This window comes from Halichoeres trimaculatus, unplaced genomic scaffold (assembly GCF_033239565.1).
Source record: "Halichoeres trimaculatus isolate MK-OKI-2021-1 unplaced genomic scaffold, fHalTri1.1 fHalTri1_scaffold_16, whole genome shotgun sequence".
Lineage (NCBI taxonomy): Eukaryota > Metazoa > Chordata > Actinopteri > Labriformes > Labridae > Halichoeres > Halichoeres trimaculatus.
In genome coordinates, this window is record NW_027437194.1 from 10040150 (window position 1) to 10068040 (window position 27891).

Consider the following 27891-nt stretch of genomic DNA (forward strand, 5'->3'; position numbering starts at 1 on the left):
ATGACAACAGGTCCACTTTGGGAGCACTTTTGAGAGCCTAAGAGGATCCTGAATCAGGAGGAGCAACTGTCAGATCCAGCTCACTGAGCACCAGGGACTGGGGTCCTCCTTTGTTTCAGACCTTAAAAACAACAAACCAGAGAGACAGCGGATCCGCATCAGACTCGCTGGACTTCCTCTGCAGTGATGTGGGACAGAGATCCTGACACAAACCGGATTCCTCTCACTTTGGAGCAACAGATGTGGGACTAGAGCCCTTCAGGTTTGACCGGAGCTCAACGCTGATTTCATAATTCCACCTGCGTGCGCCAGAGCGCAGACTCCTCACGCACACTCACGAGGAGAAGTGCGCCTGTTCTGCTCGTGCCATTCACTCCTGTGTAACTTCAGAGCTTCAGGAGAGACCGCAAACATCCACAGCGCCTGTTCTCTGCTACCTATACGCGCGTAATCGCTCTGCGCTTCATTCCGCATCTGGACCTTCAGAGAGGAGACTTCACCGCGACGCAGCGTTTTGAGCAGGTACACGAGTTTCTTTTCACATGTTTGGAGGATGAATTTTAACATTTGTGACATTTTTTTATCCTCTTGTGTGAAATTCTGTTGTTTGGTGGAGTTGTTGGCACGTTTTCTGTCCTGGCACTCTGCCTTCCTTAGAGAGGACGCATGAGGATTTGACGCACAATGCTTCATGATTGACTGCTTTATGTATTGGAATAACCCCAGAATAGGAGGATCTTACAGTTTAGGAACAATACTGGGAATAAAGATTAAAATATACCAAAACAGCTTCCAAGTTTAACTGAAAAAAAAAAGAAGTCAGAAAATAAAAAGAAATGATTTTCAGGGACATTAAATGACTAACAAGCTCTCACAGTAAACAATAAACAAGCTTTAATAACATTATTCAAATTTTCAGTTAGTGTTTCGGGAATTTGGTGAGAACTATTTCTAGAAAAAAGAACACTGTTTTTTTAAAATCTAAATCATGCAGTTTGGAGCTAATAGAAATAAAAACTAGTTTGTTTTTAGTGATGTGCAGCTTGTTGTGTTGTTTTTTTGTGGTTGCTCTGGATTCCTCCGGATTGACAAACTTTAAACTGATTAAGTTGAGTGAAATCCTTAAAAACACCAAGATTTATGATGTGTTGAGCTGTAAACTCTCAGATTATTCTGGTTCAGCTCTTGGAGATAGTTTTAGGGTTTGGGGTTGGGGTTGTTGCAGGTCTGAGGTTTGTTGACAGGAGGAGAAGAGTTCTCATAAAGACATCAGGTGTTTTTTTTCCTGGTGCATGTTTGAGCTCAGAGGCCTGATGGAAATGTGGAAGCAGGTGAATAAATAGAAATGAGGCTACAGCCAAGTTGCCTGTTCACACCAAACATGAATAACTTGCTCCATTCAAAGTCCCAAATACGTGCGTCTTGAGAGCCTGAAGGGGTTTCCTTCAAACCTTACTTTGGTCTGTCGTCATCGAGCAATTTTGATCTTGTCTGCTACAACTTATCAGATAATCCTCTGCCCTCTGTTCCCTCAAAGCAAGCTCCTCTTTACCCCTGTTTAACACATATTTTTTGCTGTAAGAGGTTTAACATTGAGATCCATGGGGACGTACTCACTGCAGGAGACAGACTCCAGTGGACACTCAGGGAACTACAATTTTTTTGTTACTGTTTTTTTTTTTGCACAAGTTTTTGCTTGTATACAGAATAGACTTTTAAATAATCCTGTAAGCATAGTGAGAGATGTAGCTTATTGTGAGAGGCTTGATTCTGATTGGTCGAAACCCATTGGGTACAATTAATTACTGACACAAGCAACACCAGTGAGACAAAGTGATCACATGTCATATGAAATCCACCTGTAGAAAACACCCAAAAGAGTTTATCTTCTACTTTTAGGGAAAACATTTAGCTTCAGTGAGCATTAAAGTAGTAAACAATGTGACTAAACCAGTGGCTTCTGTTAGTATCATATGGTTAAATGATGTAACTTAAATATTAGGTTCATTTAGCATCGTATTGGTAAACAATGGGGCCAATTTGCTAGCTTCAGTTAGTCTAGCTAGCATGACTTTAAACTCATCACCTGTTGCCTGGAGAAAAGTCTACATTTTTTATGTATCACAGGAGTGCTATGAAACAGTCTTTAAAGCAGAATTAGCCTCTAGTGGACAGTCAAGGAACTGCAGTTATTAACTCCCCCAGAACGGCATCAAATTCCAACAGCTAATCACAGCAGCAAAATGTGAACCGGGTTTAGGACTTGTTTTTATTTCTCCTTTAGAAGTTTGACCCCATGTTTCAGTGTTATGCTAAACTAAGCTAAGCTAAGCTTCTGGTTAAAGCTTCATATTTGACTGTGAATAAATTTTGAACTGTTCCTTTAAGCTCTGTCACATTTTAATCCATGTAAACAGCAGCGGTGCATTTTTCACATTATTAGCGTTGATTGATTGCTCGATTGGCCTTCTCGTTCTTCTTCCCGTCAGTCTTGTGGGGAACCGGCGTGTGAAATCGCCTCCACAGCACTCAATAAACTGAGGTTTTTCCATCCCTCGCCGTCTGTCAGCGCCGTCCATCATGTTTGTGAGGTTTCATAGTTGTGGTTGAGCGTGTTGTGCAGCAAGAACACGGAAGAGCTGGGGAACCAACAACCCCGACTCTGTGTGCAGGCTTAGACTGAGCGGCTCCACCCTGACCCCCACCCAGCACACACACACACACACACATTGAGACCTGCAGTGTCAATCCCCTGATGAAGGGGGGGTGTATTCTTTGCAGCGACACACAAACATACACATGCAGTCAGCTCCAATCTGTGTAAACTGCCGCTGATGGGGAAACAACGTGAGTGTGTGTTTCTGTGTTGTGAGCAGAGCGAGGTGTTCGTGAAGAGGAGGGCTCTGTTTCCTCCTCATGAATAGAAGCGTGTGTATGTGTGTGTGTGTGTTGAGTAATGTGCAGCTTAAGAGGAAATGTTGCTCCAAACACTCTGTGTTAATGTGTGTGTATGAGTGTGTGTGTGTGTGTGTTTGTGCGCTTTCTTGTTGTTTGTGCAGCAAACAGCTTCATAAGGACACAGTTTCTGAACTTTTCCATGTAAGCAAAAATATCCTCGACACACAGACCTAAAAGTGAAATTTGGACGAGCAACAGGGACAAATCATGTGACTCTGGACGACAGTTTCTGAACACAAGGCTTTATCAGCTGTTTTTCTGACCCTCATACGTCTGATTATCCAAAGACCTCACTTACAAAATCCACGTATCCAGATAAAGTCCATCAGAGTAAGATAGACCTGTCTGTTCCTTTTGTGAACTTACAGTGACTGGTTTAGCCAAAGGTTAAGGGCTGCCTCAGAAATTCAGTCTAAATGAAAAAGACTAAACCAGACTGCATGATTAAACCCAGTTGATATCAGAGCTGCTAGCCAGTGAAATTAATCTTTACATTTTAGAGGTAAAGTATGAAATCTGAGCCAATGTGTCCGTGTGGTAGCACAGCCACCAACCACTAGCTAGAGCTGCAGCTCCAGTTGATGATAAATATGACAGGTTGTCAGTGTTGTTCATTAACATGCATGACTAGTTCATTTAACACATTATGGTTTTGTGAATAGAACGACTCAGTTTGCATCTCCTGAATGGGGACGTGAGCATACAACAACACTCCTGATTTCTGCGGGAGTCTGCAATTTCTAAAGCCTTTCTCCCATTAAACTTCCAGTTTGTAAATTCTCCCAATTTTCTCCTGATTCTTCATGTTGATAGTATGATGGAGTAGGTGGCTTGCTCATATTAGATAATGGGACTGTACTGTACTGTACTTTTAAGTTGACTTATTTTGTGTTTCAGATTTACAAGGCTCAGTGTGAATGCACCACCTTTGTTGCAGCTGACGTGAGTGTGTTGTGAGACATGCTCATCAGAGAGTTAAATGGAGAGCCAAGTGCTATTCTTGTTACAGCCAACAGTAACTGGTATTGAGTGGTTCATTTAACTGTTATCAAACGTGGATTCAATCTAACCCCAGGCTCACACTGAATCCGGTGCAGGTCCGGTGCGGCTTCTGCATGTAATCCGTATCATTAAAATCACTGTTGTAGGCTCACATTAGCCCCGCGCAGTGCGAGTCCGGTTGCGGGAGCCGTACTGCACAACAGAAAGAACCTGCAAGAAGTCTATCTTTTCGGGACGCCGTAGAGGGTCTGCGTCAAGCTGAATGAAATATGACGAGCTATACAGGAAGTGAATTGCCGGGTGGCATGAAGATCCGTTGTTTTTTAAAATAAAATCAGTGTACAAACAAATGTAACTTGACTCTTCTTTGACAGCACAGTCGCACTGGTAGTAAATGTAAACATTACATCACACCTGGTGACACAAGGTTGCATTTTGACAACAAGGGACGGCAAGAGACTCATCCTTGAAGTGGAAAGTCATCCCATTTTATATGACACATCCCATACTATTATAAGGGTAATACAAGAAAAGAAAAAAGTAACGTTATTAAAAATAATAAACATTAGAGGAATAAAGCTCTCGCGCAAGTCCAGACAACAACGTGAACCCACGTGAGCTTCTACTCTCGCGAGTGCCAATTCCGCACCCGGCACCGGAGCCAGCCGCAGTCTCTATCCACACGGTATCTGGACTGCAACCGTTCAGGAGCCAATGTGAGCTCGGTGTTAGTGTTTCTTTTGCAGATGCTAACAATTCAAGGCTCGTTTGTGAATACTGTGTAGGATATGTATTCAGACCATAGATTAGAATTAATGGATGTAGTCTTCCCGATGTTACCTGTCTGTTTCTGATACAAATTTTTGAAGCAAATCAGCAATCACAGCCAGATTGAAAGTGACAGGGGTTTCAAGTACAGCTTTAGGGTGCCTGTTAGTCACATGAGCTGAGCTGTGCCTCTGATTGGGGGAGCTCATGACCTCAGTATCCTCTAAACTGCAGAGTTAAAAAAAACCCTCAGATGCATTTTGCTGATAGTAAAATTAGCAATTCAGACAGAAGACGTTTTTTGAAACAGGCTGTAAATGGGTTGATTTCTGCTGTGAAAGTGTTTTTTTTTTGTTTTGGTGTGTATGTGGCGTCCGGTACTTCTGGAACCAGCCTCAACACTCTAGACATTCGAGAAACAGCAGATTATAGCACTTCCACATTGTCTCATAAACTTAGACCTGAGGTTGCCACTTGGTTCAGACCTGGCAGCGACAAGCATTTGAAGGTTTTAGCATAGAACACGGAGGTCAAAGAACATGTCAATGTGTTTGTACATGGGGGTGGGGGGATCTCCCACTTTGTCAAAGTTTATTTTAGACTTCATGTCTTGCCTTGCCTTTCAGTAGCTCATTTTCAGTGTGAACCAGCAGATTTTAAATGATCACAGATAACCATATTGTCTCACACGTAGTTTGGTTTATTTGGATTTCAAAAACTGAGATGAAGTTGCTTGGAATATCTGTCTAGTTAACTCAACAAGAGCGATGCGTAATAATCTCAGACATCTGGAGGTTGAAGTGCCTGGATCACCGAAGAATGGTGGTGCTAGCTCTGCTAATGTTAGCCACACTCTGCAAACCTGACATGCTGCTTGCAGACTGTGACACTGTTTCTAGCTTTGTTGGATAAAAAGTTACATTTCTAACTTCTTCTAGTGAGATTTTTTCTTGACTTTAGACTAGTCTGGATCTAAATTGAAGTAAATGAAGCAGAGAAGAAAATATCATTGAAGTAGGTTTTGGTAGCTGTACAAGAAATGTTAAAAGCATCCAGCGACAGCTGTCCAAGGTGAGTGTTAGGAAGAAATTAGGTTATGTAGAGGCAGTTTCATGATCTGATGTTTAGATTGTGAAAATCAGGGTGTGATGTTGAGTTTCGACTCCAAAAAGTGTCTTAGAGTTCTCTCAGGTCCTCCAAAGGTGTAAGGATTTCTGGACACGGATCGTTTGTTTTGTTATTGTGAGAAGAAATGAGTTCTAACCCTGCAGGCCGCGTCATTAACCTGTTTAATATCATCTTTAGCTCTGGCCTGTGACCGCTGCTGAACTCTGACCTCTGGCTTTAACCCCTGACGCTCTGAGCGAGGGAATAAAGAGGAGATAAAACCGCTCATAAACACGTCTCTGTCACTCAGCCTGCTGCAGGAAACACAAAGCATGCTGGGATGCAGAGACAGACTGAGTTTGACAGTAAAGTTGTGCAAGCAGAAGGGAGGAAAGATGATGTGTTCTTTGAAGTGTAGAACGTTGAGGGTCGGAGAATTTATAACTTCACATAATTCATTACTTCAAAGCTTGTAATCCCAAAACAGCTGAGAGATATTTATATCATTCTAAAGTTTGAGCTCCATAAATCATCCCAGAATCACGTGAAGAGCTGAGGTTTTCTTCAGATTTGGCTGAAACACTCACACTCCTTACGAATCAGCGTTCTGATTGGACGTCAGAGACTTTAAGCCGCCTTCCCGCCCCGCTGCGTCACAGATTACCACACCTGCCGTGCCAGCCTCTCTGCGCCCACACTGAGGACCCTTTGTGGCCCTCGTGGTGTGACGTGACGTGCAGGTGAAGGTCTGCAGTGGACTGGTCTGAACCCTCCTCTGTAACCTTAGAGGAAAACATATACGAGAGTGACGGAGCTCTTTGTGAACACCGGCGGCTGTGTGGACGGTAAATACCCCACCCATCACTTCCTACCCCACCCACACACAAATACACACACATACATACCAGCTCTTAGAGTGTTGGAGGCCAGGTTGGGTTTTCCACAGCTGGTGAGACCAGCTGGAGAGAAGAGACAGGAGGAAGTACCCACTCCAACGGCACACTGAGAATGAAGTCAGTGTGTGGTTGGTGGAGGAAGGTTTATTTAGAGAATGACACAAAATTTCTGTTTCATGTTTGACTTCTTCAGAAACAAGAACTCAGGTTTGTTTTAGACCTTTTAATAGAGTCTGGTTAATATTTGTCTAATGGTTATAAATGACTAAATGAGTGCAAATACAAAACCCACAATTTGTGAAAGAAAACCTGACACATTATTGAATATTAAGTCACTATTATGTGTGGATGAAGTTTCCAAACTCTCAGGAAAGACGACAAAGATTTGTGAGAAAATGTCCTGAGTTATTGAGAATAACCTAGCAGGATAGATTGAATACAAAGTCTGGAATATGTGAGATTGAAGTCAAAGACTGGCAGGAAAATTACAGAGAATTTGGGCAAGAAAAAAAGGTCATGCATTTGCAATAAGAAGTTCTTGAATTTGTTGGGAAGAGGTTTCACATTTGTGAGATAAAAAAGAAAAGTTTTGTTAGAGAACCTCATCAACTCTCAGTTTCATCAAACGGACACTGCTGCCCTGATTTTGTAAGAAAATGTTGGAAAGCTTGGAGAGAACATCGAACATTTTACCTAAAAAAATAAAAACTAGCAGATTTGCAAGGGAAATGTCAAAACTTGTGAATCCTTAATTTGCAAGAAGAAATTCAAAAATTTGAGGATAAAAAAGTTGCAGAGTTGTTTCAAAACCATAAATATGTGAGGGAAAAAAAACATGCAAATAAGAAAAAAATATCAACCAAAATTTGAGGGGAAAAAAAGGAGCAAAATTTGAAAAAAAGTAAATTTAATGTTTTCAGAGGAACTCACAAATTTGTTTACATTTTTTTTTTCAATTCACAAGAGGACAAATGCAATACAAGACATAAATCGTTCCAAAAAAGGTTCAAATTTTTAAGAACCTCACACAAATTTGTGCAATTCTTATTCTCACAGTTTTAGAAGTTTAACTCCTTCTAGAGCTCATTTCAGACACATGGAAGTACAAACGGATCCTGACAAGAATGAGAACTTTTACTTGACACACTAAAGGGAAGAATGCACCATTTATAAAAGATTATTTAGAGTAATTTTTACCCAAAAAGTAATGATATGAAGACTAATAAGGACCTGAATTTTCAGATAACTTAACTGTAAAGCCACGTACAGAACCTTTGTTTGTTTAAATAAAAGTGTTGATGGTTTGAATCTCTGCAGTAACGCTCAGCTGACCTCTTATCTCTTCATTGGTTCTCCAACTGTCAGCTGGGTGACCTGAAATGTTCTCCAGATCTCTGAGCTGCTGCAAACTCTTTGCTATTTACACCATCAAACTGTCCAACCAGCTGTGACGGCTTGATCTGGACAGCTGCGTTATCACCTCTCTGCGATTATCTGGAAGAGTTCAGAGAGATGTCAAACGCTGAATTTGCATCCGTCCTGCAAACAGATAACCTGACAGTGTTTGCAACGCCTTCTCTGTGTCTTTAAAGGAAGACATTGAAGCTAGAATCTGCAGCTTGTGTCTCTCCTGTAGGTGATGTTAACAAAAATGTCAGTGATGGTTTGATGGCTCTTTGGAGTCAGTTTCTGTCTGACAGAAATATAATATCATGTCGCCTCCGCTGAACACAACATCATCTCAGTTTGACATCCATGTAATGGGGTCCATATGTTTATCCTGCTGCCTCAGAGACATGAGGCCTCTTACCTCTCAAACACACAGACACACACACACACAGACACACACACACACAGACACACACACACACACACACACACACACACACACACACACACACACACACACACACACACACACACACACACACACACACACACACACATGCGCACAAGCTGCTGTGGCCTCACATGTCATAAAAACAGATTTTCTGGAGTGGCCCTCTAAGGTTTTACTCTTCAGGAGTCATCAAAACATGTTACAGTCTGGCATCACCTTGGTATGTGTAGCTCACACACCAGCACTACCAGGTTACTTGGAAGTTTTTCCCAATTTTCCCATGATTCAGTGAGTCTCTTTCTTTCTCTGTAAACTGCATCTCTAAAGCCTAGACACCAAAATCATCCAATCAGTGCAGACATAAAGTGGATTTTTGGAGGCGAAGTAAAGCTCAGATTTATTTCTGTACACAGCAAAAAACTCCAGCGTTTGGGTCAGACTTTCTTAAAAACAAGGTAAATAATGAGGTTGATCAAACTTTTTCAGCAGCCTAGCTTTCATACAAGTTCCACCAGATCTGTGTCTGGTCCGTCTCAGCTTAGTCACAGTTAAGCTTCATGCTCTGTCATCCTTTAACGGCATGGACTACCAGACAGCTAGAGTCATGTGACCTATGACTATTGTCTTTGTTGTCCTCTGCAATCCTCAAACCAGTTGCCTTCTGTCCTGGCTCTGATGCCACCATGGAGAGTCTTGCTCTATTATCTGTCAATAATAAAAGCCTTGTGTTTCTGCTGTTAAGAGCTCCGGATTGCCGGAGCTGAGATGGGGCCATAAGAAATACAGATGCCAACTGGAAGTGAAACCTCTAGTCTGTGATGCTGTGACGGTGCAGACACAGATCTAGAAGAATTTAATCGTTACTTTCCACAAACATCTCACACAGCCCACAAAAAGTAACAGAAATAACCCTTTAAAGACCCTTTCTTTGCAGTTTAAGCTGCTAAAGTAGAAAACAGAGCAGCTGCCTCTAGGGATAGGTACCTTTCACGTTTGAAACGATATGGTACCAATTCCCGATACCTTGCAATCGGTATCGGTACTTAATGGTACCAATTTTTAGTTCTTTTTTGTGTTTATGTGGTAAAAAATAACATTTTTTTTTAGTTATAAAATTTCATGTTTTCTGTTCAACATATTAATTCTACAGTATATAACCTTGGAATGCTGTGTTCATGTCCAGCATGGAAAATTGGCTACTCTTCCACTCCCTCACAGTCACAAGGATGCGTTAAGGTACCTAAACATGGTACCTTTTGATTTTATCGGTACCCGGTACCTGGTACTTTTGACAGAATTCGGTTTATACCGATAAAAGTACCTAATTCGGTACCCATCCCTAGCTGCATGCAGAGACCGAGCATGGATATGTGATGAAACACAACATGACTCCATCTGGATGAGGTTTTCTGTGTAGGTAAATCAAGTAATTTGAGTCGGATGTTGAGATGATGTTGGTTAAAACTCTAGGAAATGGCTTAAAGTCTGTGTTAGTAACATCATAGTTAACAAATGTGTGTGTAGGAGAATGTGTGTGCTAAAGTGGATGTTTTCCCCACCTGGCCTATAAAAGTCTCAGATTAAGTTTCACCCAGTCACAGAACTCAGGACCAGATTTATTGAGTCATTCACTTTACACACCTCAACACATGCATCACCTTCCTACCTCACTAACACCCTATCATCTAAGATAAATCATGTTGAAACCATCGTCTGCAGAGATGATTTGTGCTCAGTGATGTCTCCGTCCTCAGATCTCTGTACCATCAGTTATATCTCTCTCTATGAGTGTCTGTCGGACTTTTCTGACCTCTGTCCTGCTCGCCGCTCTCACTGTAATACGTTATAAACTCCTATCTGTCTCCAGCCGCCCGTCTTGTCTCTATGTTAGTGTTCCCTCGGGTCTCCGTCAGACTTTGAGGCCTCTGCTGTTTCACACTTCATTTAGCTCTCCTGCTGGAGGACGCTTTGTGAGGGTCAAGTGATGTCTCCCTCCCTTTTTCTGCTCCGTCATAAATATCTGACATCAACAGGCTGGCGCAGCGGGCCATGTCTGGAGTTATGAATCCATTTGTCAGGGGGGAAAGATGCGAAACTGCTCGGTCACACGCCCCAGACTAGATCAGTAATTTAAGTCAGATAAATTAAGTGCAGCTTACACGTAAACTTGAAGAGTAAGACTTTTTTAATGGTTGTGTATGTAGTTTCTGGTGTTTCTGCAGCAAGCCTCAAGTGGACACTCAGGGAACTGCAGTTTTTAGTGCAAGAAAAGGTTGAAGGTCTTCTTGGATTATCACGTGCTAAAGACAGCCAAGTCAAAATATGAAACTCACTTTGAGATAGTTAAAGTTGTTGCAGTCTTCTAGAGTGTTGAGCTTGGGGAAGATTTAAGCCCCTGCAAATATGAACACCTGATTTGAGAATGAGAGGAGGAGGCGTAGTCTCCATTACACCTCTGCTTTTATTTGCAATCATGACTGTATCTGAATGTCTTAGATGTTAAATTTGCAAGAGGAGTTTGCAGAAGAGGCCAAAGGTTGTCTAAACACCAGCCTAATGGGTTGAAGCGCCCTGCAGATCTACTTTTCTGCTGCAAACAGACCTGAAGTGACTAAATAAGAGAGCATCACCAAACAAGGAGTGGAAACTTTCAGTGTGTGTGCTGCAGGCTTGGCATTGTTCTTTCCTGGTGATTGTGTCGTGTTTAAAGTTTTAGGGTCCAGCTCTTCACTGAGGGTCCAGAGCTCTCTGGAGTGAGCAGATTTATGTGAGTTGAATGCATGGCTGATAAAGTGACTGAAAAGAAAACGTCCGGTTTCTCCTCTTCCCCTCTTGTGTCAAAGCTGTTTTTGTTTTGTTTGACCTCAGTGATGGTTATGAAACAGTCATTGTTCTGTTATTTGTAATTCCAGCCAAAAATTAAAAGCTCAAATATATCCAAGAGCTGATGGACCCTGAGCTTTTTGAAGGCAGCTGGATCCACTCTTCATTTTGGGGGGACAGGATTTACGTTGGACCAAAGGGGTTGGATCTTACTGCCTTATTTTCAGGTTACATAATTTAACCACTGGGCATCATCTTTGTCTTATTACTGACTGGGAGTCGGGACAAAAGTCAAGTCCTCCTCAGCAGACCAGCCAAAGAAGATTTAACATCCGATTAACATGTCTTCATTTCATTCCACACTTAATATTTTTTGATATGCACAATGAATTATAAGAAATATACAAAATACAAGGTAAACAGTTGTGCAGGAGAGGATAGAAGCCCGAGGGCTCCTCTCAAAAACAAATCACTAATAGGGCATCCAACAAAAGGAGAGAAAAGAAAAAAGTAAAAGAAACATTAAAAGGAACAGAGAGAGAAAATAAAAATGATAAAGGGTAGGACCACAACGAAATGTCATTGATTGATACGTTTTAGTCCAACTGTGCCAGGCATGATGATTTTGTTTGTACAGAAGATCCTGTCATGAACTCTGGAAACACAGGAAACAAAAGAAGGTAGACCCAAATGCAGATTCACAAAGAAAGGTTTTTATTTAAACCAAACACAAAAATTCAAAAACTCAAAACCAAAAACTCAGACAAATAGGTATGGGTACCGAATTAGGTACTTTTATGGGTACTGACTGAATTCTGTCTAAAGAATCGGATACCGAATCCCAGCATTGCAAGGTTATATATTGAAGAATCAATTTGTTAAATTATACAAATATATGTTTCATTATGTAACAAACTGATATATTTTTACCACGTAAACATAAAAAAGTACCGAAAACTGGTACTGTTGAGTACCGGCACCGATTGCCAGGTACCGTATTGTTTCAAATGTGAAAGGTACCCATCCCTATTTACAAAAGTAGCGAAACCAAAAAACACTAGAAACACAGAACAGGAGGATAAACATGCAGGGTGACAGCAGACATCGACAGCGACAATGAACTGACAAGGAACATAAGAATGCAGAGACTGGCCTTGTACACACGTAGCCGAATATCCCCCCTCATACCTTTTTAAAAATACTTTTATCAACAAGCAGTGGGCAAATCTGCTGGTGAGTGCGGCTTGAGGCATGCCAAACCAATAATGTGCAGTGTTTTTCGATGTGAAACACGTGCCATCCAATCAGAATGAGCCCCCGTCATTCAGCTGCGAGGTTTGACTCTGTTTTCCAAAATCAACACTTTGGCCAGATTTTCAGAAAACATTTCAGTGACGAAAACTGTGTTTCGTGTGGATGACAGGCCTATATGTATAAAAATATATACAGTTCCCCAAATACCCAGCAACGTGTGGACATGGTCTGTACAGACAGGGGCGTAATCAATGCAGGTGTGGAACATGACACAGGTGAAACACATGAGGGGCAATCAAACTGAAAACACAAGGAGAATCAAACCAAACACGGGGAAGCTCAAGACAGGGACTAAATATAGAATTACAAAAAGACATACACATGACAAGAGCCAAGTCAAAAACACAAGGAACACAAACTAAAGACAAAAACAGGAAACACAGAATACTCAACAAGAATAACTAAGATTAAAACAAGAATCGCAAAGAACCAAGAAACTAAAGACATAAAGGAAAATCCAAAACCTATAAAAACACAACAGAAAACCCAAACCATGACAGATCCCTTAATATTTTGTAAGAGGATAAAAGCTTAAGCGATCTATATTCCTGCAACAACCAGCTGTACAGTTATGACACCATGTGTTAATCCTAAATGTAAGCAACTGGATCACAGATCCAGTTCTGGAGACTGTCTCCGACAGTGAGTTAGTCCCTATAGAGCTCCATGTTAAAATAAACTGTAGATCCCTGAGTGTCCACTAGAGTCTGTCTCCAGCAGTTTACGTTTGGGCTCTAAGATCCTCGCCATCAAGAATTACATAAATAGACCTCTTACTTTAAGTCCATTACTGGGACGACATTCAAGAATCTGAGCATCAGCACACTCAACAAGATGAGAACATAAACTTCTGACCCACATTTTAATCCATCCAAAAGTTTGAGCAAGAAGAACTCTGATGCAAGAACCAGAGTGAGTTAAGCCTCACTGTGCGATCCTGTCAGATGATGTCATCTGTGAACTCCCTGATGGATTTTGGTGATTAGAAAAATAATCCTGTTTGCCAAAAACATGATCATAAGAAGATGTTTTTTTGTTTGTTTGAACACACAGCACTATGACACACACACACACACACACACACACACACACACACACACACACACACACACACACACACACACACACACACACACACACACACACACACACACACACACACGCTGCTGACCGTTAAGAATAAATGTTTGAGTTTTTGTGTTTGTGTTGGCCCCACTTGGCGTCCTGCAGAGATTCCTGATAATCACAGGCTCGGGTGGAGTCCTGCTGCTCTCTCTGGGATAATAGATCACTTTAGATCCAAACGCTGACAGAAATCTGTGTCACTGATCTCTGAGCTGATCTCCACCCATATGTTTGTGTTCTTTCTTTTTGCTTTCCTTGGGTCTTGAAGGCGTCTTTTGAGGCTCTGAGCTTAAATGCACATTTTATATAACACGATGCATTTTTCTGAATCAGGGCCTGTCTCCACTGGCAGCTCCGATTTTCAACACAGCACTGATGCATTTCAGAGATTTCAAAGCCTTTTCCTTCTGCACTGCATCAAAAACAGTCTCTTTTCTCACTGTGACTCTGAGGAGGTCTTTGAGGACAAACAGGTGATGTCCGTACTCGTACACCTGGCCCGTAAAGTCCTGGTCCTGTTTACCCTCCACACAGATGGACCTGAGGAATGCCTAAGATCACTTACACACCCACACTCTGATGATGTTTTAGCCATGTGTAGGTTTTCCATTGTAAACAGCTGAGTGTGTTTATGTGGATCAGCTGCTGGAGCTGATTTCTTTAAGTAACCTTTTTTTGGTTTAACGCCATCGTAACACCCCAGAGCCCTCATGTACTGTGGATGGTTGGTGAGGTAGTCTATAACCCAGCCTGTGGGACAGACAAGGTTTCATCCTCAGATTTCTTTAGACTGGAGTGAATCCATCTCTCCCCTGACACATTGCAGGTTTGTAGAAGAAGCAAAGCAGCTGCAGAGCATCACAAAGGCACCACCATGCTTCGCTGTAGACGATGTTCTTGAACTTGATGCTGATCCAGAGGTTGAAAAAGATCCAATTTAGTTTCGCATCTCCACAGAACAGAATCCCAAAGCTTCTGAGGCTCGTTTATCTGGTTTGGGGAAACTGGAGCTGGCTTCCTGACACTACTGGGTCAGTAATGGTTAGCATCTGAGTTCAACCATTCAGGTTCAGAGACTTGCTTGTAGTCACTTGAGGGTTTTCAGCCTCCTACCTTCTCAGGACTCTGGAAACAGAGATCACTATCTTCCTCTCTCTGACCCCTTAAAGTTGAGTAGCCGCTGTTCTTTAACTTCAAACCTTCCAGCTGCATCTCTAGCAACTTTCAGAGCCATAAACCAGATTTCTAACATGCAGACACATCAACAAACCTTTATTTGATGCTTTTGATGTCAAGCACACATGTTAAAACCTATTAAAGCTTTATTACTTTATTTAAAACTGAATTTTTTGTTGAAATTTGAAGAATCACTTGCAGAGATGAGACGTGCATTAAACAAAAGTTGTTAGTCTTTGAATCTAATCCTAATTTGTAGTGGGGATGAATCATAGTGAGTGCAGCTGCATGGTTTGGGAGTTTTTGCAGCACATCTTCCTGAGGCTTTATGTTTTATGTGTGAAATCTACATCTTTGAGGTCACTGTAGCTCTCACATGAATGCAGCAGGGTGAAAATATAAACTGTTATGAATTCTGATGACTCCAGTACCGCACAGACTTCAGATCTGTACTTAAGTCCACGACTCGGTGTTAATGGAGCATTAAACTCAAGCTCGCTGCATCATTTCTACTGCTGCAGAGTCCCCCCTCCTCCCTCATCCTTCCTCTCTGCTTCAGCCTTTTCCTTCTGTATCTCATCATCTTCATCTTCCTCCGTCTCCTCTCCTCTCATTTCACACCTCAGCTGCTCCTCATCTCCTGCAGAGAACACTCAAAGCTTGCACCCGCTTCAAAAAGGACAAATCGCAGCTTTCTCCACTTGCTCCACCTCCTCGTCCCTGCAGACCCCCCTGTGCTGTCCCAGAGTGCATAATGACTGTTTTCAGGCAGGGAGGGGTAATAGGAGGTGTGTGTGTAGCCGGCACAGCTTGTTCGTGCGCGTGTGTGTGTGTGTGTGTGTGTGTGTGTGTGTGTGTGTGTGTGTGTGTGTGCTGCAGAGTTATTCTGCTGACTGCAGGAGCTCCACCTGGCAGGAGGGCCAGAGCATCAGCAGTTTGGGACGTGAATGGAGATAAGGGTGGAGGGGATCAATCCAGCTGACTAACCCCCCGCTTACACACAGTCACACACTTACTCACTCTAAGTCCCTGAACTCACACACAAGCTTTAAAAAGACATGCATACACTTTCTATGGAATCCCAGGGTGGACAAAAATTAAAATCAAACCTTAAAGGCCTTTGCACACTGAGTCATTTTATTTTTTTCCAAAACTTGCGCATGTTAAAGAATAAATTAGATCCCATGTTATGACAATTATGTTTGCACACTTGCTCCAAAACTTACGTCCTTCATTATTTTTTAGGAACAGGTTTGATTTCTTGCGTTTTTTCGCATCCATCCCTCAAACATACTGACAGCTGCTGCTTGGGATCAATTACTTGATCACTGCTTGATGCTTCCATTTTTCTAGTACTGCAAATTTTCGCAATTAATACAAAATAAATGCATTAGATTCAGAGTCCAAGGTGTCTTTGCGTGACATTTTTTGGGGGGATTGTGGATCCAAAAAACACATCCCATAAAAAATCAGTGTGCAAAGACCTTGACTCCAAACTTTCAGCCAAACGAGTGGGATAAACTATTCATGATTGATTACAACATTTTATCTCCACTAAAAGTTCATCAAATCCACCCTCATAAACTCTTGTTTAAAGTTAGCCAATGATTTAAAAAAAAAAAAAAAACTCACATTGGATTATTTTCAAAGCAAAGAAATGTTAAAAATGGCATTTTTCTTAAGAAAGATCTGCAGCTACTGGAACTTTTGTTAAATATAATCTCTACACTGATTCATTGATGCGAAAAAGTACATCATTATTTAGTTTGAGTTGCACTTTCAATAAAAAACCCCAAAACATTCAAATTACTTGTGTATGGGAGCCTAGGCTGCTAGTATTAAAATCGACTCATCAAATTCAAAATAGGCTGAAAATTTAGATTCAAACTCAGAAAGAAATATCTGTGCGTCTTTCCAGAGTAAAGTGTACCATTAGAAATTCTGGATTTTCTTAGGGATGGATAAAATGTGAAAATCAGATATAATTAGTATAGTTAGTTAGTTAGTATGGTTTGGTGGCAAGTTCTACAGATATGAGAGAATTGATGTCATTGCTCAGTGGACGTAGTATAAATTGTGTGCTTCATTTTTTTTATGAAAATTACTTATTTTCCTCTACACTACAAGATTTCCTAAATGTTGCAAGCTTTGTATTTTCAAAACTTTTTTTTTTTTTTTATTTTGGTGGGGGGAGTGTTTTTGATTTACAACTTTAGAGATGAGAAGGGTCAGGAAACATGGAGAGCAAAGGGGTGAGGGTACAGCCCTTTAACCAAGGATAAGAATTTTAAAAGAAAGGATTTTTTTTTTTTACATCTTCAAAGACTATTGATTTTTAATTCATTTAAATTCTGGCTGCTCTGGACCTCCATAAAATAAACCCTGATGTTGAAGTCAAACCGTGAGCCCCTCTCTGCTCAGGATGAGTGTAGAGGACGGGCTGCAGTGTGTGTGGATGAAGCCTGCGTGAGTGTGTGTGACGCTGCACTGTGCCACAGTCTCCCTCTGAAGTTGTGGACTGTCAGAGTCACCGGGACATGCTGCCTCCTTGCTCTGCTGGATGACAGGAAACATTTACTGCACAGTATGTATACCAGTGTTTCTGGGTGTGTGTGTGTTCTTGTTGTGGAGTGTGTGTGGTATGTGTGCGTGTCCTCTGTGGTGCAAAGCTGCTCATGAGACACCCAGTTTGTGCAGTTTAATCTTAAATGCTGTGGAACATATTCTGACGAGTGGTGTTTTTATATCAGACGGTTTAAAAAAGGAGTCTGTGGTGTTTGTGTTCAGATTCTCTTGGTGCTTCTCACAGCTGCAGACTGTTCTGCTCTCCTGCAGATCTCACAGAGGGGAAAGAAACAGCACTGCAGATAGAAACACTGACTGGGTCACACTGCTCTGATTCAGTGGAGGAGAATCAGAGCTTCAGGCAGGGAAGATATGACAGTAGAGGACTTGGTTTATTATACATTTCAGATATTAAGTATAAATAAATAAAAAAATCCAACTTCCTTTGACTAAATTTTTCTTAATCCTAAACTGTACAGAGATTATTCTGGGACTTTTGGCCTCAAAATTAAGAGGATACAATCTCTTTGGATGTATTTTTTCCTGAAAACTGATGACTTAGAAAGTTCAATAGTATTCTCATTTCAAATATTAAAACTTCTATTTTGAATTTATCACAAATAAATAGACATGATTTCGGCTGTCATTTTGTCCTCATTTAGATATTAGCTTTCAAAATTTTTCCATTGACATTTTTGTTTTTAATTTTCAGAAAATGTTACTGTTTTGTTAATGCATATTTACCATTTTTTGTTAAATTTTGAATGTGAATTAACTTTTTTTTTTTTTATCAGTTTTTCTTTTAAAACAACTTTTTCCTTCCATGTTTAACAGTTTTTTTACTCTGTAATGTTTCAACATTTTTCAAAACCTGTGTCTCAGTTTTTTATTAATTAATTAATTAATTTATTTATTTATTAATAGATTAGCTTATTTATTTATAGATTTATTTTTCACTTATTTTATGTTATTTTCTTCTTTTCTGTTTTTCAATTTAACATGGTTTTGTGTTTAACATTGTACTCAAATTTTGGAACTGAATCCTTCAATTGGCCAAACATCATCATTAATGGACAGTTTCAGCATATTTTTCCAACTTTCTGCTTTTTCAAAAATATTTTTTTAACCCATTCCACCTTTAAAAAATAAATGATAAATAAACAAAAACTTTTTCTTTATCTTTTTAGACATTTTTTGTGAGATTTTACAATCATTTTTCAAGACTTAAAGGTATTTTGGTCTCTTTTACCTTTGTTTTTCAATTTTATGGAAGTTTCCTCTATTTTATTTTGGCCTTTTATATTCATTTCATTAGATACAACTTTTTGTATAATTTTTTTAGTTTATTCTTCTCAGTTTTGGACATAAATAGTATATTTTTCAAACCATATTCTAATAACCCTTGTCATATATATATATATATATATATATATATATATATATATATATATATATATATATATATATATATATATATATATATATATATATATATATATATATATATATATATTTACACATGGTCTTCCTCTTGTCAGGTGAACCCCCAGGGTTCCATCTCCTGCCTACAGTAACCCCGAACCCTCCTCCTCTGTCTGTCTTGCTGCAGTGAGCGGCCCCTCAGTTTGCTGAGTGAAGATGATTCCCGTCCTGATCTGTGCCCTGGTCTCTTTGAGTCTAGCACAGAATGACTTAGACACTCTGTTCCCTGAGCTGGAGCACTCCAGAACCATCTATGTCACAGGTGAGTTTTTCCTCCTCTGAGTGAGATTCTTATGTCGTAATGTCTGAGCTCAGTTCTTCTTCTCCTCCTCCTGCGGTGTCCTTGTCTGAGTTTTGTTCTGGTCGCTCTTTCTCTCTCTGCTCTGTTGTCTGTTTCCTCATTTATCAGCTTGTCCTCCTGCTGCAGCTCGCTGATAGTGCTGCTATGTGGATAATTACTCTCTGAGATAGAGTTATCTCATCATCCAAACTTTGTTTCTGAAGATTTCAAACGTTAAAAGGAAGGGGCACATTTAGTGACTCTGCTTTTAATTTAATGTTGAACAACTTCCACTTTCTTTAAAAAGCCTGAAACAGAAATAGAAACAGACACACTAAAAGTTAAATGGTCAAAGTACTGACCGACTGAGTTCAGAACCAATCAGTAGTTTGATGACTCAGAAACTGAGGAGGAAGAAAATGCAGACTGCTCCTTTAAAGTTGAACGGTACAGAACATGAGATCAATGATCAATCAGGTGAACTGACCTGTTTCCCCTGATAGAGCAGACTCAGTGAAAGCTGCCAGGGTTATACAGCTCTGAGGGTAAAAAGGACTTAATTTCATGGCCAATAATGGTGGTAAAATGAATCTGCAAACAAATCGCTGCCAATTTGAGAGTTTCTTTTTGGGCTTTGTTCAAGTCTACAATGTGCTATTTTTGTGCAGTTGTGTAGCTCTGTCCTGTGCCATCTAGAGTTAAAGACGCTTGCCCCCCCTGCCTTGCTTAGGAGTGACCTGTTTCAGAAGATTTATTCACTGAGCAGCATCCTTGTGTTTTTCTTTACATTCATGTTTATGATCTGAGAAAGCTTTATGAGCCATGAGAAAGCCTATATAGTGCTGTCTTCTGGGTGAAATATCATGACACAGTAAGATACCGCTCTGCATCTTACTCCTGCACCCATTTAAAGCCCACTTTCTAGATTTAAAACAGGTTGAGGTTGAAAGAAGGTTGTATATTCCTAGTATTATATTAATTGTGCATTGTTGTGTTGCAGAAAACGGCCCTCGTCTCTCAGTGTCGGCGGATCAGACCAAAGTTATTTCCAGTCGAGGAGGGAACGCGACCTTACCATGCAAGATCCATAGAGACCAATCGCTTGCTCCGAATCGAAAGATGAGGATCAAATGGACCAAGCTGACTTCAGACTACCTGAAAGAGGTTCATCATTAACTCTATATATCAAAGGCTTAGGTGTTTGGGTTCAACATTTCTACTTTAATCAGCAAAAAGTCACTAGCGATTTCTCGATTTATCACTGGGTAAAGAGGCAGTGACTATGTAATAAATCATGTGAACTATTTAGTCATTCAATCGTTCCTGGTGACCTTTGAATAACATGTTTGAAATACTCATCCTAAACCAGTTTATAAGACAGCAGTAGGGTGTTAGAGCTAGTTAACTTGTCATTATCTTGTCATATAGTAACCATTTGGTTGCCAACACTCAGTAATGCCAAGTTTACAACCAGTGGCAGCCGTTTTGGTTGTTTACTTGTGGCTGTAAAGATGACTCATAAAGGAAACACTAATATTTTGATGGATGGTGTCTTTATCTCTCCTCAGGTTGACGTGTTTGTTGCCATGGATTATCATAAGAGGAGTTACGGCAGCTTCCACGGACGAGTCCACCTCCAAGGCTCCTCCCCAATGGACGCCTCCCTGGTCATTACAGAAATCACCCTAGAGGATTATGGGAGATACAAATGTGAAGTGATTGACGGGCTGGAGGACGGGACGGTGGTGGTTTCTCTGGATCTTGAAGGTGGGTAGAGAAACTTTCTATGAAACCTCACAGTGCTGTAACAGGCGGGCTAATTTTAGCTTCAGAAGCAGAAGCGCTGGAGGGGAAGTGAGTCAGGAGCCAGTTTGTCCTGTAAGCAGAGTGTACATCAGTGTCAGAGCAGCTTCATTACGAGCTGGGGCAGCCAGGGAATCAGCCATTACCGGCTGGAGGCTGCAGCTCTGGCAGCGGGCTGACGGAGGAACAGCTGTGCTTACTCAGCAAGACCTGCTGTTGCTTTGGGTCCTCAGGTTAAATAACAAGATCAGATAAAAACCCAGAGGACTGATCCTGGTTTTGTCTGCTAAACGAGCATAAGCACACCTCTCTGTTTCTCTCTGTCTGCAGGTGTCGTCTTCCCGTATTACCCTCGCCTGGGGCGCTACAACCTGAACTTCTATGATGCTGAGCGAGCGTGCAAGGAGCAAGATGCCATTGTGGCGTCCTTTGACCAGCTGTATGAGGCATGGAAAGGGAAGCTGGATTGGTGCAACGCTGGTTGGCTGAGCGATGGAACTGTTCAGTACCCGATCAACATCCCCAGAGAACCCTGTGGAGGGAAGAACACAGTGCCCGGCGTCCGGAACTACGGACTGAGAGACAAAGAGAAGAACCACTACGACGTGTTCTGCTTCACCTCGCACTACAAAGGTGAGCAGGTTTCACCTTTGACAGACGTTACAAGTATATTGAAGGCAGGGGACTGGATCCCAAACGGAAGCAGCTGTCTCAGAGTACCTTTGGATTGTCCTCTAAACTGTCAACCAGACCCCAGTTAGCCTATGAGACCTGACATTTATACAATGTGATAGTAACCAAGAACTGTTTGAGTGATTAAATAGGTTATGATTAATCAGAGAGTTAATGATTAATCAAAAAGTTGCTGATTTTTTCGAAATTTTTATCAAAAAGTAAATGATAAATCAAGTCATATGATTAATGGAGAAGCTGATTATTAATCAAATAGTCAACAAATTATATAATAGTTGAAAACTGAGTAGTTGACAATTAATTAGTCAACAATGAATCAAGTTGTGTGATTAATTGACCACTTTACAATAAATCAAGTAGTTGACGGTTAATCTAATGTTCAATGATTTATTAAATAATAGTTGATGATTAACCAAGCACGGTGCACGGTGGCGCAACGGTTAGCACTGCAGCCTCACAGCAAGAAAGTCACCAGTTCAAATCCCCACAGTTGGCATGTTCTCCCCATGCCTGGGTTCTCTCCGGGTACTCGGCTTCCTCCCACAGTCTAAAAACATGCTCACCAGGTGAATTGGTCACTTGAAATTGTCTGTTGGTGTGAGTGTGTGAGTGAATGGTTGTCTGTCTCTATGTGTCAGCCCTGCGATTGACTGGCGATCAGTCCAGGGTATACCCTGCCTCTCGCCCAGTGACAGCTGGGATAGGCTGCAGCCACCTGCTCCCCTGAATGAGATAAGCTGTATAGAAAATGGATGGATGGATTAACCAAATAGTCAACAATTAACCAAATAGAGGATAATAAATTGAGTAGTTGTTTTATCTCAATACTCATTGATTATTTGAATAGTTAACAATAAATCAACTATTCACTGACCTTTAGTTGGGTTTTGGGTCTTATTCTAGCTTTCAAGACCCAACAGCAAAAACTTAAGGTCCCTGTTTTTTTGTCTTCCAGGTCGATTCTACTACCTGATCCACCCCTCTAAACTAACCTACGACGAGGCTGTTAGAGCGTGCCAGAAAGATGGCGCTCAAATCGCCAAGGTTGGACAGATGTACGCCGCGTGGAAACTGCACGGCTACGACCGCTGTGATGCCGGCTGGTTGGCCGATGGCAGTGTTCGTTATCCAATTTCCCAACCCCGCCGACGCTGCAGCCCGAATGAGGCTGCTGTCAGGTTCAACGGCTTCCCTGACAAGAAGCACAAGCTGTATGGAGTGTACTGCTTCAAGGGCAGCAACTGAGCTACACACCGTTCAGCTACACACACTCAGCATGCACACACACACACACACACACTCACACGCACACACACATTCATACATTTCTGAGACTTTCTGTAGGTATGAACAATAATTCAAGCTGTGATGCTTTTTGATGGAAACCTTCTTGTCAGAGGAGTCATGTTGTCGTAATCTGGGACCTGATACTCTATGAGGATAGTTTACACGTATCTAAGGTCCATTTTATTTAATCAAAGCCTTTAGGGGAGGGAGAGGGGGGTTCGGGGGGGAGGGTTACAGTCATACTGTCATTCAGACCGGACTAAACATGCCATCCAACGAGGAACAACACATCTGACAACAGAGCGGCTCAGCTGGACGGACACTTTGGGCACTTAACGTTGTTTTGTTTAAGACTCCAAACAACAACAGCACCAACAAAGCCATTTAACACAGCTGGAGGAAAGAAAAGCTCAAACCTGTCATGTCAGATAGGAACAAAGCCTAGCACAACCAAACTGATCTTTGCCGTCCATACCTAAAGGGCAATCCGTGTATTTTCAACCTGGACCTTATTTGAAGATGTTTTAGGATCTGAATGGCCCGAAGGTGCAAAGAGATTTGGGGTTGCTCCTGTAGCTTCAAAAACAGGCTGTAATGACTGCAATGTAACAAGCAATACCTTCACCAAAACTTGGTATGGGCTCATTATAACAAAAAGATGAATTAAGAAGCAAAGACTTTTTGACATTTCAACTGATGTTGTACCCATAAACAGAGAAAAAGTCATCAGAAAATAAGAAAATATGGACACTGAAAACAACCAGAGGGAATATACAACATCTGAAAACAAGCCTGAAGTTTATCAGGTGAGCCTGTTGGTCTTTTGTACAGAGGGAAACAATACTCTGAGTTTACAGCAAAAGGGAACTAAACCACCTGTTAAAGCCTGTTTTACAAGCTAGCATGAGCTACCGGAGCTATCCAGACACTTTTTGGCCATCCAGACCTGAAAATGTGTGAGGATAAGGTTGATGTTTAAAGATGCTGGAATTACCTGTGATCAAGGTGCTACAACTGGTACTTTGTACTTCATCAAATCGTCCAGTGTTTATGTTTTTATACTAATGTGTTGGACCAAACATCAGTGTCATCAACAGTACGGAATGGGAACATGTTAGCGTCATCGCTTCTGATTTTTTTTTTTTTTTTAAGTATGTAGAAGGTTATTATCTAGAAATGTATTCTGACTAATTTTTTGATAACCTGTAGATTATTTACATTCTTACTATTGTTGTTATGATTTGTCTTTCTGGCCAAACTATCCAAGTCTCTTTGGTTTACACGAAACACACCACGACCACCGTGGAGAAATGATCCACACCTGAACAACACCAACAACAACAAAAAAAAAGATGAATTTTTGCACTGAACATGAAAAAGACGCCTCAAGAAGAAAGCTAACACGCAGTAGAAAAAGCTTGGCAAGACAAAAACAAAAAATACTCTGCTGCAGAGACGCTCTACAAGCTCCAGTTGAGGCTGTATCTCTGTTTGGCTTCATTTTAGACTTCAGAGCATGACGCAGCTGTCAGTGTAGAGCATCTATCTAAACCGCTATTTTTGATACAAATACTGTAGTTTCTTAAAGCAAATGAGCAGAGCTGAGCTAGCTTAGTGTCTGACCTCAGTCCGTCCAAGTTTTATCCACTCCAGGAATCTGTCTGCTAATGTTTCCTGCACAAACTTTTGCCGTAAAGTGAAAATTTGAAGACAATTCTTGTTCGCTCATCAGTCTAATTTCTGTCCAGTGTGATGAAATGTTCGCTAAAGGCAAAAGCTGGAGATATACCTACTTATGGCTTTGCTTTTGTCCCGTGTCCCCTGTCATTTCCTCATAAATACATAGCTGTAGAATGCAGTACCAAGATGGACAGTAGGGGCAGGGTTGAGGCGGAGTCAAACCAGCAGCAGAAATGCCAGCAGAAATCTAAGCTGATCCATTCAGGCTGCTGTCCCAACAGACTCAATTTAGAGGCCTTACATACTCCTCCTGTTGGGGATGCTGTTGCTTCATCTGCCGTCTCCATGTTTGTTGTTTACATCCCAAACATCTGGTAGTTACAAACAACCTGAACTCTTTATGTGTTCTCCAGGGACACGCATCGTACAGGGCAAAGTATGCAGATAGTTGAAAAGCAGGTATATCTCCAGCCTGAGCCAGAATTTAAAGGCACAGTATGTAATTCTTGCCACTAGGGGGCTCTCAAACAAAACAAATAAAAGACATGTAGTTGGATAATGTGATAAACATTGCTTGAAATCATTGGAGTTATCTGCACCATCTTCATGTCAAACCAAGGTTTATTTGTATGAAGTTTAGTCGCATTTACCAAAGCTTGGTACACACCAGAAGACTTCAGATCTTGATTATAAGACTGTAGGAGACCACACACTTATCGTTGATTCCATAGACACAAGATCTCACAGGATCTCACGCGATTAAACGTGACTCCAGATGATAACAAACTTTGGGTAAATAACCTCACATGCTGCTCTTCCTCTGGGTTCAGTTTAGTTGATGTTCACTGTTATTCCATTGGAGGCGGTCCAGCTAGGCATCTTAACTTTTAAATATGCTAAGTATTCCTAAAAGGGGAGGCTATAAATCCACAGACTTGAAGAATATTAGGACCAAAAAACCCACTATAAGTTGCAAATTAGACCGTGCCTCCTGATCACTGAGGGAGGTAAATCTGGCACAAAATCTGGCTTAAAATTGTCCAATGTTTTCAAGCCTCAGCAGCATAAATGCTTATAGGTCTTGACCCTTAAGTCCCTTGATTTTTAATTTTTTGGGGCATAGGCTAAATATTGTATGTGCATATTTCCTGCTGTCTATTTCACATTGGGCACACCTCATCTCCACAGGATGAACTTTAACGACACTTTGTGGGAAGTATGTCCCATCCTGACTTTGCAGAGAGAACCTGGCAAAGTCCCATTGTTATTCAGTCAGCAAGAATTATGTAAGTTTGACCATGCTTGGCAGTGCTCAGATTTGGCTCTACAAGATCCAAGTCTTTTTTCATCATTTGTTGGCCCTGCTACAAACAACAATCAAATTTTGACTTCATTTTAAGCTCAATTGCAAAATGATGTCTCTGGATCCCTTGAACGTTATTTGCTGGTCATCCCATAAAGGTTTGCACAGGAAACACCTAAAGAGCAGAGTATTATATGGAGTGCTGGCGTCACACATGGGGCCAATCCAGATCCTGAGTGAGCCTGGTTTTCCTGGCACTGACCAGCTCTGTTATTGCTATCCAAGCTGTGACCTGTCTTTGAGGCCCTGATCAGACCCAGCAGGCCCTCAGCCAACCTGCTAAACCAGACAGAAATACCTAACGTCCATAATGATGCGTCCTACATGGAGGCGCTACAGGTCTGCTGCCTTATAGGGGTATCAGAGTGTGAACAGTGCACATTGATCAAGTGTAAACTCACAGCACACACGCCCAGCTGGCCCAGAATCTGGTTTAGGTCATCAGCTTTGGCGTGGTGCTGGGTCAGATTAGGCTGGCACCAGTTAAGTCAAACCAACAAACAGAGTCCTGCTATCACTAAAGACCTACCGTGACCCTGAAACAGATCATGTAGAGACACTGTGGAAAATAAAATGATGGCTTTACCAAACAACAGCTGTAATGAAATTTATTCCAGACTCTTCTGATAAACTTTCCCTCTGGAAATGTTTAATTCTCCGAAACAGTTCATATTTTAAGATTGAGTCCAGTGTTAAAGGAGTAGTTTGACATTTTTTGGAGTGAAACTTCAAAAGACAGGAGGACTCCAAGAAACATTGATTAAGGAGACTGCATTTAGGGTAATGACCAAATTTAGAAGTGAAAACTTACCATACAAGTATACTTGAGAACAGGGCAAACAAAATTCCAAAGCTCACAAGTGCTAAGAACTTTTTTCTTTAGTTCTAGGAACTTCTCTCCAAAGAACTTGATGGTTTCTGTGTCCTGTGCTTGTCTGTGCTTCAACAGCAACCTGAAGACCATTAGAGGGCAGCAAAACAGATAAAGGCCATAGAAGTAGACAGAGGGTTAACTTCACAGGACATAAATTTGGACCCTGGTTCCTGCAGAGTACCTCCAAAGGTTCCTAGCTCTAAGAAAAGTATCTGCTGAATGGTGAGCTTGCTCGTCTTACAATGTTGAAATTCAACATTGTAAGAAACAAACAACATAACAAGTTAACTAGTGAATCTTAGAGGTGCAGATTAGTTTCTTAGAAATAGGACCCTTAATTAGCATCCAGCTAGCTTTCCTCACAGATAAGCAGAAGCTGATTAGAAAAAGCTAGTTTAACTTTGTTTGGTGGCTCTCTAGCTCAAGTTACAAACCTGCAGCTTTAATGCTAATTTTCTCCTAGGGTGAAGATTGATTCAACTCTCATAAATGTGAGGCACAAGGGTACTGTTAGCTTAGCTAAGCCTACTGAATAAAAATGAGGAAACAGATCAGTCAAACAACGGCTGGAAGGCTCAGTTTTGCAGATTTAGGATACAAAACATTAAAATAAAAACTTAAGAGGGACTGAGAGAACATTATTTCAAACGTTGATATTTCTTCAATCTGAGCCAGCAAACTCATTTTAAAGCTTTGTATTTGGCCTCAGGTTTTAGAGTTATGAAATTTCTTGACTGTTGAACAACTTGTCCAACTTTTCCTTTAAGAGTTAAAATAAAGTTTGATGTCTTTGATGTTACCTGATGAACTTTTCCAATTTGGAGCTTTTTTTAAACTGCAGTAGAAAAGGAAACT

The 27891-nt window shown here is 41.0% G+C and overlaps 1 protein-coding gene across 2 annotated transcripts; it reads left to right on the forward strand.

Moving 5' to 3' along the window:
• The first annotated feature begins 405 nt into the window (after positions 1-405).
• Positions 406-26975, forward strand: hapln1b (hyaluronan and proteoglycan link protein 1b). Of its 2 annotated transcripts, none has more exons than XM_074691121.1 (6): positions 406-522; positions 19184-19318; positions 20337-20500; positions 20905-21103; positions 21470-21772; positions 22788-26975. In XM_074691121.1, exons 2-6 carry the CDS (start codon positions 19213-19215, stop codon positions 23075-23077), a joined length of 1062 nt encoding a protein of 353 aa, XP_074547222.1. In that variant the 5' UTR covers positions 406-522; positions 19184-19212; the 3' UTR covers positions 23078-26975. The 2 variants fall into 2 exon arrangements, with proteins under 2 accessions (XP_074547222.1, XP_074547221.1); XM_074691120.1 differs by lacking the exon at positions 406-522 and adding an exon at positions 17447-17593.
• The last annotated feature ends 916 nt before the right edge of the window (positions 26976-27891 follow it).